General features: G+C 26.9%; 1 protein-coding gene across 2 annotated transcripts in view; it reads right to left on the bottom strand.

The window, feature by feature from the left end:
* Positions 1-1,066: 1,066 nt before the first annotated feature.
* LOC127278723 (uncharacterized) overlaps positions 1,067-19,664 on the bottom strand; it is a 33,470-nt gene continuing 14,872 nt past the window's right edge. The window contains exons 3-8 of one of the 2 annotated variants that reach the window (XM_051300564.1): positions 17,812-18,715; positions 15,234-15,388; positions 13,991-14,243; positions 13,148-13,369; positions 10,013-10,208; positions 1,067-7,907 (exon numbers count right to left, since the gene is read on the bottom strand). In XM_051300564.1, the coding sequence (XP_051156521.1) occupies positions 7,898-7,907; positions 10,013-10,208; positions 13,148-13,369; positions 13,991-14,243; positions 15,234-15,388; positions 17,812-18,715 (1,740 nt within the window). In that variant the 3' untranslated portion in view covers positions 1,067-7,897. Of the gene's footprint in view, positions 7,908-8,677; positions 9,119-10,012; positions 10,209-13,147; positions 13,370-13,990; positions 14,244-15,233; positions 15,389-17,811; positions 18,716-19,664 lie in introns of those variants that run through there. The other variant, XM_051300556.1, reaches the window with a different exon arrangement.

Raw genomic sequence — 19,664 nt, 5'->3', positions numbered from 1 at the left:
TGAACATACATCTATATATATAGCAAGAAAATTTCAATAATATTTTTTTAATTTATACTTTTTTGTTTTTAACTTTTAGTATGGACCATTTTATACAACTAATATCCCGCCATACCCATACACTTTGATCTGTATTTACATTTAGATTGAATTCCATATTCAGAAGGTTTCTTGAACACACCTGAAGTTTAATTTTTTCTCTTGCGGTGACAAAAAAAACTCTCTTTGCTGTTATTCGGTTTTTACTTTCTCACTCTCCAATCTCAAATTTTTCTGTAAACTGAAAAATATTCTCTTTATTCCATTTTGATTCAAAAGTACACATACGATTCTGTGTATTTATTAGATTATTAATTATTAACAATAATAATAATTGTTAATAATTGTTATTGAAAATGATTTCACTATTCTTCAAAAGTGAATTAAATAAATGAATCTAATTTGACAATTAATGTAATATGAAAATACAAAAATATAGAAACTTATACCGAGGACAAATTGAATTTAAGATTTAACACTGCCTTTATAGAACTCTAGTTAATTGACCTCCAATCAAATTGTAAACTGAATTAGAAGTTTGAAATTGGCTCAGAAATGTGGGTAGCTTGAGGCATGTCTCTAGGGAAGGGAAACGGCTATTATAGTCACACGTTATGGAAATTGCGGTAAATTTCTGAACAGAATAAATGCAAAAAAAAATTTATATATATTACTCGCGAGAGAATAATTTTTTTAAAAAAATTCAATTCACTTTTTCAATGAAATCCTAAAAAAGAACAATCAAGTTTGCAATTCAATTTCATCAAATTTTTTATTTCGACTGTTTTATATATTTTATCTTATTAAAAAAAATTCTTTTCTTCCATATTCTTTCTTTATAATTTATAAATGATAAAATTAATAAATAATAAATTAAAATTTAATAAATTAATTAAAAATTGAAACTAATAAATATTAATTAAATTTTTACTTAAATATTATTAATTTAGTAAAATTAATTAATTGCAGTAAATATTTATTAATCGCTAAAAAAAATTTAGGGAGAAAAATGAATAGAAATTTTCAATTTATAATGCACATTATTTTATTTTACTCATACTCTTACATTTAATCGTTCACTCTTTCTCTCTCATCCACTCAAAGTTACAATCTAAAGCCTTTGCAAATGAAACAGCGACGCTGAAACACAAACTGTGTTATTTTTCCCAAAAGAAGAATAGAAAATACAATCTACATTCTGCAATAGAGTTGGGGAATTCAATTGATTTCGCATATACGTATATATATACAAATAAAAATTCCGAGTAAGCAAACAAGACATGATAAATCCATTTAAAGCTAATTTCTCAACACTTAACGAATGGTTTATTCTCCAAATGCAACAAATTGTCATCAACTTCAGAAAATAGTTTTTACTCCATATTAATAAATATTAAATTATTAATCTATTAATAAATATTCATTTTTGAATAAATTTCCAATTAAACTTGACTTAATTTTGTAAATAATTAATTCATGTTTTATTTTAATGGAAGGATTTATCATGTATAACATTCAATATAGCTCTCTATAGAAAATAGGCATTTTCATATAAATAAATCTGGACAATAATTAGCGTTGTGTTATGTATTAAAATATGGCCCCACCAATCGTAATATATATATGCTTTCAACAATAAATTTATACATTACAATAACTATGACATATATATTTATATATATAATTTTTCGTGAAACTTACTTTTTTCTGAGCAAGAACATTATTTTTTTGTTATCTTCTCTCTACTAATGTTTTTCGTAATTTTTTTTTCTTTCTTTTGGGAGAAAGTATGATAGCACCAATATATAGAAGAATTAATTTTCGTTTTATGTATTAGGCGTCTGGTTTCTAACTTTTGTAACATTAGCTGAAGTTTTACTTAGGTATATGTTTATATATATAACTGGTTCTAATTTCCTTCGCACGAAATATCCGTTTCGCGTGCGTCGATTACACTTTTCTCGAGCTTAGAGCGAGCAAGGGGAAAGCAGGCAAAATGGGAGTCGTTTAAAGCTGATATCGTGAAAAAGTATCCTGTGAATAAATCAAGATTATACGCGCAGTTGAATAAAGAAAATTTGTTAGTGAGAAAACCTTTTTCCTTTTATTTTATATTTTTACTTAAGAAAAGTTTGTCACGCATTTGTTGTAACAATTTCCTGTTCGGATTTTCTGGCCAATGACTTCGTTTACTGATTAATTATTTGCGAGAGAAACTAATCTTTTCAAGCCAGCCATTGACTGTAAAATTACATTGAAAAATCGGTTTCTTAAATTAAATAATTACTTTCTTTTATGAAAGAAAATTCTTTTTTACTTTAATAAATGTGTGCTATATAATATGGGATTAGAGGTTTATCTCTTTGGAGAAGCCCAACAATTTGGGGTATAAAGCGACAGCTTCCGCAGGATAAGAGAAAACCAATCAGAGAAATTTGTTCGGGGTCAGAGATGCTCTCGGTTTCCTGCGGCGCGGTGTTAGATAGAGCACAAGATCTTGTGTATAAACTATGCAAACTTGATTTCAAGCTCGGATAGAGGATAGGTCGGTGTTACATATTTTATGAAAGAAAATTAGGAATGGCCTAAAAGGTTTATCGATCGCTTCTTTTAAATATTGGGACTGAACAATTTTGCTTCATACAATCTTCTTTCGTTTGTTCATTAATAGTTAATAAGCATTTCTTTTTCCTTTTATTCATTTCGGTAAAAAAGAATCAAGTTTTCTTTTGTTTGAGAAAAAAATAATTCTTGCAAACTTAAAATTCAAATTTATTTCAGTTTTAAATTTAAGATAAAGTTTTTTTTAAAGAAATTTGCAAAGATCTTTACAACTCATTTCTTTGACAAAAATTATAATTATAAAATATTTGTTAATAACCTGGAAAATTAAAATTTTTAAATTGATTAATTCGTGATAAAATTGGACCCTTTAAGGTATTTTTATAAATATTCATTCTTCCATAAAATACGTTTGCGTCACAAAAATATATATGATTTTAGTGCATAGCGTAGGTGAAGGAATGTGTTTTAAAATATTATATATAATTGGTAAAATGATTATTTGGTCTGGTTCGTTTCTAAATAATTCCTTTTTTTTATTAAGTAAATTTAAATTTCTAAATCAGCAAACTTTGCTGTAATTGTAAAGACGGATTTTGTTTAATTAATTTAAAAACCGTCAAATTCATTTTAATTTTTTTATTTATTAAGGCGTTCTATAATATGTAGATTTCTTTTTATTAAAACGAAATTCCTCTTTCTGTCAAAAATTAGTTTCATTTTATTCGAAGACGAATTTAGAATATACAGAATCGACTCTTGAAAAAATTATATTTTGCATTTTTTTTTTCCATTTCTCTAAAGAATATAAATGCTTTATGCATTATTTTATTATATTTTTTCTTCTTCTCATTCATAAATAGTGTCATATATTTTTAATGTGTGTGACACTTTACATAACGTAGTTTTATATAGAAACTCATGGCTTAAAATAACGTATGTTATATTATCTTAAACTTTTTCTAGAGAATATATAAGTTTGCCAACAATAATATTTTACTACTTGTAAATTTACACAAGTAAATTTACATTTATCAATTTTACACTTTTCTAAATATTTCATTGTTTTAATGAAGTTTTCTTTTAAAATCATTAAACAATTTTGTAACAATAATAAAGAATTTTTTTTTACAATATCACTTTATAAATAATATTTTCAAAATTGTCAACAAAAAATATTTTAACAGTGTCATTAAAATATTGTTCTCATCTATAAACTTTTATGAAATTATATAAATTTTATAATAATGGAATTTTTAATATAAAAAAAAGGAGCCTGAAATATTGATTAGTGAAATTTAATAGAATATATAAATGTTACAATTAAAATTCGCACATTTTATTTGAACAATGAACAATATTTTGGTTCGCTTTAAAACGATATTATATTACCATATTGTTTGAAATAAAACGCAATATATGTTTATTGTTTGTTTAAAATAATATATATATATAATCCTCGCGTTAAGTTTGACATTTTTTTTTCAACAATAAAAATTGTACAATTTTAAATCTCTAAAGATATAGGATATATACTTTGAGAAGATATTTATATTGTTGGGATATGTATATAGGGATAAATATCAGTGTCAGTGCATTTTTCATAAAATGGAATATTTCATGTTTATATTGATCAGAAAAAAGGAAAATATAAAAAAAATATATAAAAAAAATAAAATATTTATAAGAAATATATGTTAGCAGGAGTTGATCTAATATTCAGGCAAATAGTGAACTCGTAGTGCATCATTTTCCGCGCTATGATCTACGTTTATGCGCGCGCATACATATGCATGAGATTTTCTAATAACCGAGCAAGAAATTATTAATCTGTCACATGCAATAATAAATAATATTATATAGAATATGTATTTTGTAGAATTTAAATAAACACCGAAAAATAATATTGTGAAATTGAAAAAATATTTCTCTTCTACTTCTTTTATTTTTAAATAATTATTTTTCTTATTTTGAGAAGAATATATTTTTTTTTTTGAGAGAGAATATTTTTTTTTCGATTCGAGTTTAAATTAAAATTTTTTAATTGAAAATCGTATGTTCAACATTTTCATAATCTCTTTTTTACATTTCTTACGTTCCTAAATTAAAATTTGGAAAAAAAAATTTGACTAATGAAAAAAAGTTGAAAGTCGGCCACTGGAAAATGAAATCAGTGAAATTGTCACTGATATATACAGTTTTATAGGGAGTATATGGACTAAATGGTTTCTAGTCCGTAAATAATAAACGCTTGTTGCCAGGTGAACGTGAAGTGGATAATAAATATGTATGGACCAGTTTTTTAAACGACTTCACAGGCCCCCATATGAAGGGAATAAAATTTGTTTTTTGAAACAAAAATATTCCCCGAATTTTTGAGGATATAGGTTATATAGGAATATAGAATTATTGGAAAGGAAATATCTTTCAAGAAAAATTTACTTTTTCCCAATATATTTTCACTCTTTCTTAGGCTCTACAATTTAGATATACTGCTTTGGTCAGGTCCCTACGAAATATATTCTTTTATATACTTACAATGCTTATACTTTTTTTATATATATATAATTTACAAAATTACCGTCAACTATTGATTGGAATCGTTTTATATATGACATTCGTGCAAATTTATTTTTTATGATACACTAAAATGTTTATTTATACCAGACTAGACGGATTTATATGGCTTGCAATTTTTATAAATTGTAGTAGGGATGTTCGATTCTATTGAAGTTGACTTAATTTTTAAAATTCGAGACCAGGCCTAGATAGAAATTTTCATTTTGATCCATTTTCGTATATGAATTAGAAAGTAGGAATTTTTATTTATTGATATTTTGGGTATAATGAGAAATTCTCGATCTTATATTATACGTTAAATATTTCTGACAATATATTTATTATGCGCATGAACTATATATATGATTTATAATTATCGATCGATTAATTGACTTTCGTCTCATTTCGCTCTCTGCTATTTATTATTATTTATTAGGACTTACCTATAACAAAATTTTTAATCAAAATCTATCTTTGCACAACCTGAAGAATATAATTTTCAATGCCCAAGATTTTATGCTTTTTTTGCGCACAGAAAATGTAGAAAATACGTTTATTATTTTTTGGTATGTATTTTTTTTTCTTGCACATCATATATATATATATATGAGAGTCCGCTGTATACATTGTGTATACGTAGCATAAAATTCTTGTGTTTACTCGAATACGCCCTACGATATCGATTCGAGTCACTGCAAAATATTTCACTTCAACTTAGAAAAGTAAAATTATCTAAATTTTTTGTTAAAGATTATTTTTTACATGATTTTTAAATTTTACATCGATGTAAAATGTTACAATAAAAGTTTGATCTCCACACTTCAAGTCAAATGCTAGATGTCAGCAGGCGACAGTGAATCGAAGCCAAAATTAATAAATTTTTTTTTAATTGATTAAATTTTTTTTATTTTGTAAAATATGATATTCACATATATTTGACTTTTTGAAAAATACGCTAATTTGTTCACGAAAAGTTTAATATTAGGTTGGAACTTAATTAAGAAACTTTATAGTTCTCATTTTAGTCTTTCTTAAGTTTTCTATTTAACTTTTTTATTGTAAACTTTGAAAATTGTTACAAAAAAGTTAAAAATTCTTCATTTATAATTTTTTTGCGTAAAAAGATTTGAAGTGTGGAAAAAACGATTTTTAAATAATAATAAAAGATTTCAATACATATTGTACTCAAGAATTACAGTTGAAATAATTCAAGTTTCTTTTTTTCAAATGAAATGAATTTGCAGTGAAATCGGATTACGCGCTAATGGGGTAAGAAGAGGTTTCACATTATATGAATTTTATATCTAACTACTTTGAACTTTGAAGAACTTTTGTATTCACTGGAGCCAATTTGCAAGACGAGATTTTTGTTCTCATGAATAATTAATAATAATACGCATCAATATTAATGCACATCATTACGAAAGAGACGTAGAAGAAGTGTTTTTTTAAAGCTCACTATTTTTTTCACTTTTCTCTATGAGATAAAGGAAACAAAAAAAAATTAATTGAAATTTATTTTTTCACGAGAACGTGATTTTTTTTTTTAAATATTAATTTCATTCGCATATTAAACCGAACATCACACATACGATTCGCTAAAAAATGTCTACTAAAAAAAAATTAATTAGCGACAGTATTCACGGCAAGTGTGAAATTATTGCTATATATGTACATTATATCAAAATACAAAAAATTTTTTGGAAATGTAAGAAAAATTTGCATCTAACAAAATTATGGATTAATTATATGTCGAATACTCACCGTAACATCGACTTGTCCTATTATGCTATAAATATATTAAGAAAACAATAAAAATTGTCCTCTGTAAAAAAAGAATTTGAGCAAAGTAAAAAAAAAACAACAGCCTTTAATATACAATACCTAATAATACAAATGTCTCGAAAGACATTTTTCAACACTTATATATTCAACAGCTAACTTGGATGTTAAACAAATATTGCACTTTTTTAAAAGGGGGAGGGGGGCACTTTTTGACCACTATTTTTTAATTTTTCGGTTTCAAGAATCATTCCACCTATAATAAATAAAATTCGATGTAATGTAAAGGAAAAAAAATTTCTTTTTTAACGTGGAACGAAACCTATTTTTATAAATTTTAGCTGTTCTTTTTCACGTATAGCACTTAATCACAAAACACTGCTATATATTTTTTTTCCATGGGTTCGTGAAATTTCAGTGACTTTATAAAACGAAACAACTGCACTGGAAGTGACGAGATTTTTCTTCATTTTGACTTTTGGTGTATGTGTATACATGTGTATGTGTGTAGGTGTTATTTATGTATGAGTCGAATTTTATTTTAAGGATGTAATATTTCCTTTCTCATCGACATTATTTTACACCTATTGGCTGTTTCCCCCTTTTTGAAAAGTGATCTTTATCGGAGTATTGAGACCATTTTCTTTCTTTCTCTCGGCAAATCGAATTTTTTTCTCCTGGGCAAAAAAAAAAGCGGATTATTGTGTCCAAACGTATATATCGTTTTCTTTTATAATTCAATGATATCCGGCGCCCGGAATTGCACTTTACTGCAATACTTGACTTCCTGAACGATCTCGTTACCTCCTGATTTTTTGTCACTATTTTCATCATCCTCATCTTCCTCGGTGAGCTCTTCCAAGATTTTCCCTTCAAATGACTTTTCCTGATGTCGACTTGTAACAGTTGCTGACTTTTTTTCACGAACCTCTCTCAGCCTGATTGAATGCCGTGGTTATTTATACCTGTAATAGAAGAGAAAAAAAAATGCATACTTTAAGAAACATTTTTAAAAATATTTTAATATTATTTAATTTTATATTTAATAATTAATTTTATATTAAAATCAATATTTTATCTATAATTGACGAAATTTAAATATTAGATATTATAAAATATGTAATGATTTTAAATAAAATGATTTATATGAATCATTTAATATTTAATAGACTTAATATTTTATAGATTATTTTAAGTTTAGCAGTAGCGGTTTGATATTAAAATGAAATTATTTTATCTTCTCGATATTTATTGTGTGATGTATAATATAAGGGTCAAAAGTAAAGATTATTTTTATGGGTCATTAAACAAATTATGAGCTTATTATACGATCGAAAAATAATTTAATAAATACTAAATATTATATCACGGATGTGATAAAATTAATCTTTAATAAATACATTATGTAACTGTAAGCATTTCCATGGGTATTTACTTCATTGTTCTCCATATACTATAGGGTTATTAAATTACGGACATAATGTACCTTTTAGACTGCAAATATAATTAAAAGCAATTATCACGTTCCTTATATCTATAGTTGCAGGAATGATCGATATTAAGTATGAGCAAAATGCACATTTTCTAATCTTGAATCTATACTTATGGTAGCATAAAAAAAATATATATATATACTTTAAAATAATAAATTATACATTTTATGACACTAACATTATATTTATATTTTTAAAATACTGTAATTTTATTCACAATTCTTCAAATTCTTGAAAAAAAATATTTTAAAAATGTTTATTAAAAATTTTTTAATTACAATTATTAGAGGATTTTGTTTTCATTAAGTGAACATTGATGAGTCTTGTGATGAATTATTTTACGTATGTAAGCGTCAATAGTTGCCGACAATTTTCGGTTGAGAATGTCAAATTTAGCTTTGTTCTCAAACACGTTTCAATTAATTATTGCATTGAAAGTTTCACCGAGAGTAGTGTGTTGAGCCTGTAGTATGTATGTATGTATGTGGTTTCTCGACTTGCTGTAGATTAGAATCGGTTTGAGAGCTTCATGCATTTTCTCTTAGTTTCGGTCTTTCGACCTTTCACAACCTTTCGACCTTTCATCCACTCAAAGAGTTTATTGGTTTGCTTCAGAATCACGTTTAGTACAATCATTTTATTCAATTAAGATTCGTTTCAATCTTCGAAAATAAGGGAGAATACTGAAAATTTGGTAAAATAAGAACAAAAAAGTTCATTTCATTAAAAAAAAATTAAATATTTATATATTTAAAAATGTTATTTTACTATAGAAGAATTAATAAGATAAATAAGTGGTAAAAGTCAGGTTTTGGTCAGGCAGATAAAATAAATTCTTCTAATTTTATTCTTAATAGTAAAATTCAATTTTTGTCAGACAGAAATTTTCTCATTTTTTATGGCAGTAGTATAAGTCAGTTTTCAGTCAGACTTTTCTAGTTTCAATTGTAGAATCAGTGGTAAAATTCCGTATCGGACAGACAGAATAAATTCTTCTAATTTTATTATTAGTAGTAAAAATCAGTTTTCCGTCAGACAAAATTTTAGAAATCTTTAATTTTTGTTCAGTAGTAATATACAGTTTTAGTCAGATAGAAAATTTTTAATTCTTGTAATTTTATTTTCGGAGCAAGAAAGAATCTTTATAAAAGAAATCAAATTGATTTGTAAATATCGAAAATATTGTTTTATCTTTTAAAAAATATTTATATGGTTTATACAATTGATTGCTTAAATGAAATTTTATTGACTTTTAAACAGACAAAAGTAAAATAGTATAAAAATTTAATAATAAGAATCAAACGCTATACAAGAAGAACAAATAAGTCACAAAAAGATTGAAAGATTCTTGTGTATTTTATTTTCGTTTTATTTTTCTGAGTAAACAAAGTAGGAGTTGAAAGATGAAGAGGGTAGAAGTGAGAGAGAATATAGTCTAGAAAGGAAAATGTTCTACTCAATTGATATTATTGTACCAATTTTGTCAATATTTTTCTTTCTTTTGCTTAGGGGAGAGAGGTGTTTGCTTTTTTATTTTAGAAAACATTTTTTTTTTTTTTTTTGTTATTTATTCTTACCTTTCGGGCCATGGACAGGATAAAATTCTGCAAACAGTGAGACCAAGGGCTGTTATAAGACTCGCTGAGATAACTGTGTAAACGACAAAAAGATGCACTATGGAGAAAATGTAAAGGGTCTTGTGGCACCATAAATTCGGCTCAAATAATGTGGGTGCAAAATCGGGCATTCGTATGCGTAGGATCCAGTAATTTCCTGAAACGATAAATATTTACAAAATCCCCCATTAATTATTTTGATAAAATGTATTTGTTTTAAATAGTCGCGAGGGAGGGAAATTAAAAATTATTTATTTAAAAAAAAAGGTATTGTTTTCAAATATTTAACTGCAATTATAATTTAATATAAACACTTTAGCTTTATATTTGAAAAAGTATTAAAAACTTTTTTTTTTGCAATTTATAACCTTATTCTCTTCATAAAAGCAAAGTGTCAATTTACCTACTAGCAATTTTTCTTATGTTTGTGTTTCACCACCTCGTTTTACCTATAGATAACTTATTGATTCGATTCCGGGATAAATATACAAGTTTTATGTATGAGATTCCTCTTTGATTCGATACTTCACTTATCATTTTATTATAATTTTTGAAAATATATATCCAACGTTTATTTTTACATAAAAATTTGTTGGAAAAATATTTAAGTTTTGAAAATGTTTTTACTACGTTTTGAAAATGTTGCTAAAATAAACTTTATCCCGAATAAAAATATTATACGAAACTCGTGCGCGCACATTAACTTTCACACGCATGATTTTAGAAATTGGGTCATAGAACTCTTGAGATTTACATATATTTCTTTAAAGTAAACTAGAAATCCTATCACGTAAGTTTACTTTAATATTTTGTTAATATTAACCGTATTTGCATTTTGCGTGTGTCAAATCATAATAGCACACGAGAGTAAAAAAATTTTAATTTAAAAAAAAGGAGCTCTACAAAAAAGAAATACAATTTTATGATAACAAAAATGTGCATTGTATAGCAATTTATATTTCTTAATCAAAGTTGAACAATTTAACATTCGCCAAGTTATGGGAAAGTTTATATTGATTCAAGAAAATCCAGCATCTTCTGGATTAATCAACTTCTTGAAAATAAACATCAAAAACGTTCATTGTATGTCAGAGATAATAAAATTAAGACGCAGTAGAAATTTACTTTTACTAAAATTGAAATTTTTATAGAAAAAAAAAATATATTAAAAAGAATGAAAAATTAATTTTAAAAAATGGTTATTTGTGTGAAGTAATTATCTCAAAATTACAGTAGAGGGAGAGCTTTTCTGGCTGAGTGATAAACAAACTATGGGTTGTTTGTTTCTCATAAATTATTATCACTGGAAAATTTATAAACAGATAATGAATATTAAAATGAGCAACTTGCGTAATCATATTATAATAAAAAATACGTCTATATTAGAATGGCAAAGGCGCGCATTTTGTGATAATATGCAAAATGCAAATTTCATGGAAATGCCTTTAGCAATTTTCTTCAAGAAGAAGGAAAGGAATTCCTTTCCTCTTCTGGTTCAGAGCAAAACTCACTTTACGTTATCTGACTGATAGATTAGACTTTTATCTGGATAATAAATTTTCAGTTGAGCCGATGAGATTGCCCGTGAATCGAGTGACACACGAGTGCACAGTTTAATCCTGAATTCTCATTTACTTTGGTAATTTATAGTTTTGAAGCCAGTTTCAACTTTTACGATCCTTTTACGATGTAAATATACATTAAAGGTGGTTCAAAAGTTTTTTTGCAATGTGAAAATTTTGATTCCTCCCCGCAAAAAAGGTCAATAAATTAAAAAAAAATTATTCTTAAGAGAATAAAAATATTCAAACAATAATAAAATATAACTACAAAAAGATATAATAAAAAAAAATTATATATGTCAGCGTAAGGTTCGTGTGCAGATATACATATTTTTGATGGTAGTGATAGAAAATAATATTTTTTATCAATATAGCACAATTATGGACTTGAATCACGCAAGATTTTTATGCCAAGAGAAGCGTGTAGTGTAATATATTATAAATAAAAAATTACCCTCCTTTTTAAAATTGATATTTATTATATATGTAGAATTCACGCAGCTTTATTATTATACATATATATAGTAGAAAAATTTATCACGTGTGTATATATATAAAAGTATAAAATAAATCATAATATAATTTTTTTGTTGAATAGCTGTCGATCTTTTATATACACGCATCAAATGAATGCGCCTGGGAAAAGGCAAACTGATGTTTTTATGTGTATTAAGGGGAAAAAGTGCTGTCATAGCTACTTTTAAGAGTTAGACGACTTATCGATTTATGCAGTTTTATACCATAAAAATCTTGTTATTTTCAATGAATTTTCAATTTTTAACGTTAAACTCCTAAAAAAGAATTACCATAAAAATATTTCAGATTTTTTTTTTTCAATCATTTTGCAATCTTTCCGCATAATTGAGTAACTCGAAATTAAATTTAATTATTAATTAAAAAAGAAACGAAAATTAACAAAAGTAGTTTAAAAAAATATATTTAAATGTTTTATAAATGTTCGCGTGTGATAAATTTAGTTGAAAAATAGTATTTTCTACTTATGTCAAAATTTAAAAAAAAATATGGCAAATTTTCTTTTTTAAAAATAAGAAGTTGTAGGTGTTTTCAGTCAGCTCATAGTTATTTCATTTAATTAAATTTCATGCAGCGAAAAAGTAGAGTAAAAATAAATTTCAAATGCACTTTGTGAGTTGCATAAAAAAGTGTAAATAAGTAACATGTATTTTTTAAAAATCCAATATTTTTTCAAGTAAAAAAGTTTATATATAAAAAATAAGCAATTAAAATTTTAGTGAAAATGGAAAACTTTGAAATAAAATTGAATTACTTTGTAAATTTAAATAAGTAAAAATATTAATTTATTTTTTGCTGTAAGTTAAATTTTGCTAATGGATTAGTATATAAATTTTTTTTTTCATTCATAGCAGAGACGGTTAAAATTTTTACTAATTTTAATTTAATTTTTACTAAAGTTATTATGAATATTTTTTGACAATTATTGTTTTATAATTTTTTTTATATATTTGCTAATTATTATTATTATATAAAAAGTAAAAAGAAATGTTGCTCTTACCTAATACGAACCAACCAACAAGGAAGCACGAAAGAAGAATGGAGGCCAGTTTTGTGGGTGACACATGAGAGCTGACCCCAGGAACTGTTAGAACTTCTGGTCTCCTTGAACGAATTTGAGAGTAAAGTGTCCAAAACATACGAACACTACCCAAAATCCCTCCAACAACCATATAAATTGGAATATTAGGCTCCCTTGGACAATCCCTGATGAATTGGACTCCTTGAGGGGGGGACAGAAAAAATTTGACATATTTCGCATAAGCGTAATTTTTTCAACTCTTATCATCTTTTTTTTCTCCCTTTTCTCCCCCAAACATTAATAACATTTCTAATAATGGCTTTTTAAAAAGCAAAAAAAAATTCTATTAAAAAAGTTCGTTTTTTTACAATTTGGTAAAAAATACATAAATCTTTTTATTAACTAAATCTCTTTTAGTAGAATTTTGTTTTCAAAAGAAAATTTTTGTAATTTAATTCTAAATATTATATTTTTTTGAATAAAAAAAATATTTAAACCACTTGTGGATAATTTAGACACTTTAAAATATTGCTCATGTTATTTCTGAATATTTTAAGACACTTCATGGTATTTCAATGTACTTGAAAATATTTCAAAGTACTTTAGCGGGAATTCAGGATATTTCATATACACACTTCATATTTGAGAATAATTTAATGTGTGTACATATTCCGTGAGTTGTTACAAGAACCCCTTGAGTTTAACAAGAAACTTTTTCTTGTTTAACTTGTAAATATATTTTGCCATAATTAATATTAAATTTGAAAAATTTCTTCGAAATGAAAAACATTATATTTTTTTTTATAAAAAATTTATATTTACCGAGAATTAGCATCAAAATTGGCATTGTTGATAGACAAGCCAAACAAACAGTGACCACCATTGTTTTACTGACAACTCTCAATGCTCTACAAATGAAATCACACGTTCCATTCGCCTCTAAATTAGCATCTTTTAGTTGAAACACCAAAGAACCATAAGCAGCAACTCCCAATGGTGCTGCACTTGTACTTCCTTTTTTCGTCAAATCGGCACTTCCCGTTACACATAATCTTCGTGATTCATCACCTGAAATCTAAAAAAAAAAATTCCCACTTTTTTTTATAGGTGAAAATTTGCTCATAAAATTTATAAGGGAATTATTATTTTTTTATTTGCTAAAAATATGTCTCTCATGATTCAGTAAACAGTGGAAATCTCAGTTAATCCAAAGATTCCCGCTTCCTCTTTTACGTCCTCGCGTAGGCTAATAAAAAAAAGGAACTATAAAAGTGTATACCAGTTTGACCTGAGTAATCATCTTTCCCTCAATTTTTTTCCCTAGCTTGTGAAGTGGAAACCATCAAAACTTTTTATATACACTTAATAAGTTCTGAGCAAATTTTATAATACACACTAGAAAATGAAATCTTTTACTGATCAATAAAAGTAATACTAGAATGAAAAAAATATGGATAAAATTTTTTTTTGTAAAAATCGTGTGGAGGAAAAAAAATGTAGAAAGCTTTTTTTAATGACTATGGTCATTTTATTTGACTTAGTCGCTGGATTTTTTATCTTTGAAATTTCGAATTCGAGTTGAAAAATATTTATTACATTCTGAAGGATCCATTAAAAATTTTAGTAACTAATGTGAGTAGTAAAGGTCAGTTTCTGTCAGACAGTAAATTTTTATCACAGTAGTTAAAATTTGTTGACAAATCCAGAATCAGTAGTAAAATCCCGCTTAAGCCAGACAAAATTCTTCAATTCAGTAGTAAATTACTGCCTTAGTCAGACAAAATTTTTTCCATATTTCTATTTTCTTATCATCAGTTGTAAAGAAAAAATTTCATCAATTTATCAATTTAATACAATTTTTTTTAAAGAATTACCTTCTTGAATAAACAAACTTGAAAGATAAAAAGAAAAATTTTGTTTGAAAAATTAAATTTACCTGAGAATATAAAGTAAACTTTTAAACGTTAAACTGCAACACTAGTCACTTTAGGGAACAGAGATTATTTTTCTTTTTTCTTTTTTGTATCCAAGTCCTTGAAACTTTACTTAACTCTGAATAATTTACCTGAGAAACTGAACTGCTGGCTCTTCTAGAATCAGCCCATGCATTTGTTCCATAGCCGAGGTTCACTTGAGCTGTTCCACTTCCACCAGATCTGATACTTCCGGAATTTGCCTCTTTTTGACGATACGGCGAACCACTGCGATTTTTTGTTGTTCCTATTTATCAATATAAAAGAAGATTTAGAAAACAATTTTTTCAACAAAAAAAAATTTCATTTCTTCTTTTTTAAAGAATATATGGGAAAAAGGAAAAACAGATTTTTATATATGACAGAGTCATCTAGAAAATACGTTTTATTCCCTCGGGTCCAAGTCTTTTTCATTTTTCGTTCTAGTGCACTCTCCAGTATCAATGATTTTTTTATTTTTTCTTTACATTTTGATATACCAACTGATAGAAAGTTTCTTTCTTCTTTTTATATTCTTCCAAAAAATTGAAATAAGAGATTATCTTTTTGGTAATTGTTGAAAAACTTTTTTAGACAATTGATGAAAAATATAATTCATATTATTATCTCGTACTCTCATCTTCGAACTAGTTCGTTGAATACATTTTTATTGGCTATTATAGTTTTAAAGTTTACTGATATAACTCTCATTTAGTGCTGTTTTCTACTCTATAAAAGTGGTAGACTATAAGATTTTAGATTATTTTTCTCTCTTGAACCCTTAATCGAAACATAAAACTGGTGTTAATAAATCTTTTTTTATTATTAATAACATTGAACGCAAGTTACTTATTTACGAAATCCGTTTTTTAATTTGCTTTTTTTAAAAGATTATATATGAAAAAAATTTGATATATAGAAAAAAATATAAGCCGTCGGTGTTTAGTTAACTTTTAAAAAGCGCTTTTTTAATAGAAAAGATAATAAAAATTGTGAAGCACGGAAATAAGAAAGGTCGCAGGGAGCTTGCACAACATGACGTTGTTCTGTCTATAACCTATATATTGTCTCGCAGGATGCCCTGGAGCTTACCAGTATTTCTTCTTTTTATATCTCGCACTTCTATTTAATACTTTCCTTTTTTGCATGCTTCCTGTATATTGCAAAAATTGTGTTAACATCACGATTTAATCTGACAATATATTTTATTATTTCATGTAAAATTTCCCCAAAAAAAAAAGGTTCAAAAAAATATTCTTAGCAAAAAAGAGACAAAAATGCAACCCATTTTATTTACTGACCTACTTTTTTATACTTACTTAACCTTTATATATTTTAATATATCCTACATTTTTCATTTATTTCAATTTTTATTCCATTTACATTAATTTTTTATTATCCGCGCTTTGTATTTTTGTCCTCTATAATAAGCGAGAGAATATTTGTTTCAATTATTTATAAACATGAACGTAAATGAATGAAGTAGAACAAAGTATAAAGAGTGATATTAATGTAATTGTATACTCTTTGCGTATAGTTATAGTTACACAAAAAAAAACTGAACTCAGAATGAGCCGTGTCTATGTCGTTTAGCACTGGCTCATTTTGATTTGCAACAAAAATGAGATTAGGTTTTTTCTGTGAGGTATTTAATTTCTTACCGACTTGATAGACTATATTTTTTAGTAATGAACCTTTTATTTCTTGTTTCGTATCAATTTTTTTTTATTTATAAAATTTTTTGTTAGTACACTGAAAAAATAGTTTATTTAATTCCAACACAGAAAATTAAAAGGCATTAAAATAAGCTGCAGCGCTTATTATTTTAATCCAATTTTGCTTATTTTAATACCAAAATGGATTAAAATAAGCAAAATTGGATTAAAATAAGAAGCGCTGCAGCTTATTTTAATGCCTTTTAATTTTCTGTGTAGTATTCGGTTACTTGAATATTATCAAGTAAATATTTATTTGACATTTTATTTTTTTAACAGTATTTAAAGTGAGTTTTCTTTAGAATCTTTTTGGAGTAGTAAAATTCGGATTTAGTCAGAAAAACCGTTCAAAATTTTGTTACCAAGATTTCAGTAGTAAAAGTCACCTTTAGTCAGCCAAACGGTTTAATCTTAAATTATGGAATCAGTAGTAAAATTCGGTTTAAATCAGACAAAATAGTACAATTTTCGTAATTGCTAATTAGTAGTAAAGGTCAGTTTCAATGCATATAATTTTTCCGCAGTAGTAAAACCAATTCTAGTCAGACAGAATGTGTCTGTTTCTCGTTATTTTAATCTCAGTAGTAAAAGTCACTTTATGTCAGACATTTTTCAAATTTATTAAAAGTAGTAAAAGTCACTTTTCCATGAGACTTTTCAACTTGAATTGTAGAGTCAGTAGTAAAAACCAGTTTTATTCAGACCTGCAATTAGTGATGGGAATGTAAATAATTTGGATCTTTGAATCATTGAAATAAGAGAGTGCAACTTGAAGAAATAATTAAAGCAAAAAAAAAAAAAAATTTGTTTAACGAAATTAACTAGCAAGAAGGATGCATCTACTTGTTTTCGCATATTATGAAAAATCTATAACACGCGCTATATAGATATTAAAGGAGATATTTCCCAGGAGTTAACAGGGCGGAAATTGAATGAGGATAAAGTACCAGTAGGGGAGTGAAGCTTTAAAGGTCACCTTGATCAACGGAAGTTCTCCTGCCGTCCTGAGGATTGAATCCCGTTCTCGGAAGAGCTCTTCTTTCCTGCCCGCCGCCACCACCTCTGTCAATACTTCCCCGAGGACTTCGTTCCGGATCAGGACCACCGCCAATTCTCTCAGCCTCCGCAGACATGCCTATACTTCCTCTTGGCGAACGATTACTGTCCGGACAAATCGAGCCCCTTGGCGATCGGCTAATATCGATTGATCCACGCGGCGATCGATTCGAATCGGGTACGATTGATCCACGCGGAGAACGATTTGAATCCGGCACTATTGAACCGCGTGGACTTTGATTGTGACATTCAGAGCTGATTGATCCTCTTGGGCTGCGGTCCATTTCGATTGGAATTGCGACACTGCCTCTCGGTTGCATTCGCGGCATGTCAGGACAAATTGATCCTCGGGGACTTCGATCAAAATCAATGTTTGCAACGCTTCCACGTGGACTTCTCAGTGGCTCTGGTACCAGCGAATGTCTTGGACTACGATTTATTGGTCCTCCATTTAGGCCATTTTCACTTAATAAAGTTCTCGATGAACTCTGAGGCACAAGACTATTGCGAGGACTTCTATTGTATCCAACAACGTCCGATGGTACCAATGAATTGCGTGGACTCAATGCCGATTCGGGAACTAAGGAATGCCTTGGACTACGTGAGACTTCGGGTACCAAACTGTTGCGCGAACGACTTATATCGGGAACAAGACTATTTCGTGAACTTCGCATTTGATCACTTGGGACCAACGAGTTTCGTGGACTTCGATTATAGTCGTCTGGGATTAAGGAATGTCGAGGACTACGATTTCCGTCGGGGGATGGATTCCCTCGTGAGATCATCGTCTCTGGATCCAATGGTAGCATTCTTCGATTGATAGCCTAAGCAAAGAAAAAGGAAAAAGATTCGTGTTATTTATATATCTTTTACTCTTGAGAATTTTTTTCATTCACTAGAAAAAAAAAATTTCTCGTTTCTCGTCAGTCGATCAAATAAAATAATATTTCCAAAAGAGAAAGTTATAGTAATAATCATTAGTTAGCATTTTTATTTTAAAGAATATTATTGGATATAATTTTCTTTTGCGAATTTTTGTTTTTCGAATTACAATTTCTTTTTAAACGAATTTTTAGGTAACTAATTTTGGTTTAAATTCTTATTTACAAAAATTCTAATTGGGCACATTTTTTATTAAGAAAAATATGGATTCAATCGAATTTTATGTGATTCGATTTTTTTAAATGCTAAAATTTCCAATCATTGATAAATTTTTAAAATCGGCTCAAAATTTTTCTGTCGTGTTAGTTCAATCATTTACAGTTTTGGACAAATGAAGATTCGGTAAATTGAAAATTCGGGCATTTAAAAATTTGAATCAAATCAAATTCGATTAAACGATAATTTTTCTAAATTAAAATTCGATTAAATTATAATTCTTTTAAATAAAAAATTGGATGAAGAGAAATTCTTTAAAATAAGAATTTTGAAAAAATAAAAATTTGGTAACTAAAAAATTAAATGATAATTCAAAAAATGAAAATTCCTCTAAAATAAAAATTCTAACTGATTTTTATTAGCTCTAAAGTTTGGCTATTCTCTTTATTTAACAATAATTAAAATTAAATATTTTGTTGAAAATGTTCTCTCCTTTTTTTTATTTACTTTCACTCATTTAGTTTGCTTACAGTCTAGTTTTCTTTTCATATATTCAAAGTACATACTGTTTATTTAAAGAAATGTATATCAATAGCAAAGGTTATTGACATGAAAATGATTATTTTTATTGATTTTATTGTATTTTCAATGATGGTTACAAAATTTATATTTATT

Source organism: Leptopilina boulardi, unplaced genomic scaffold, assembly GCF_019393585.1.
Source record: "Leptopilina boulardi isolate dan_hultmark-lab unplaced genomic scaffold, ZJU_Lbou_2.1 LbouV2_112, whole genome shotgun sequence".
NCBI lineage: Eukaryota > Metazoa > Arthropoda > Insecta > Hymenoptera > Figitidae > Leptopilina > Leptopilina boulardi.
This window is presented reverse-complemented; position numbering and strand designations above follow the sequence as displayed.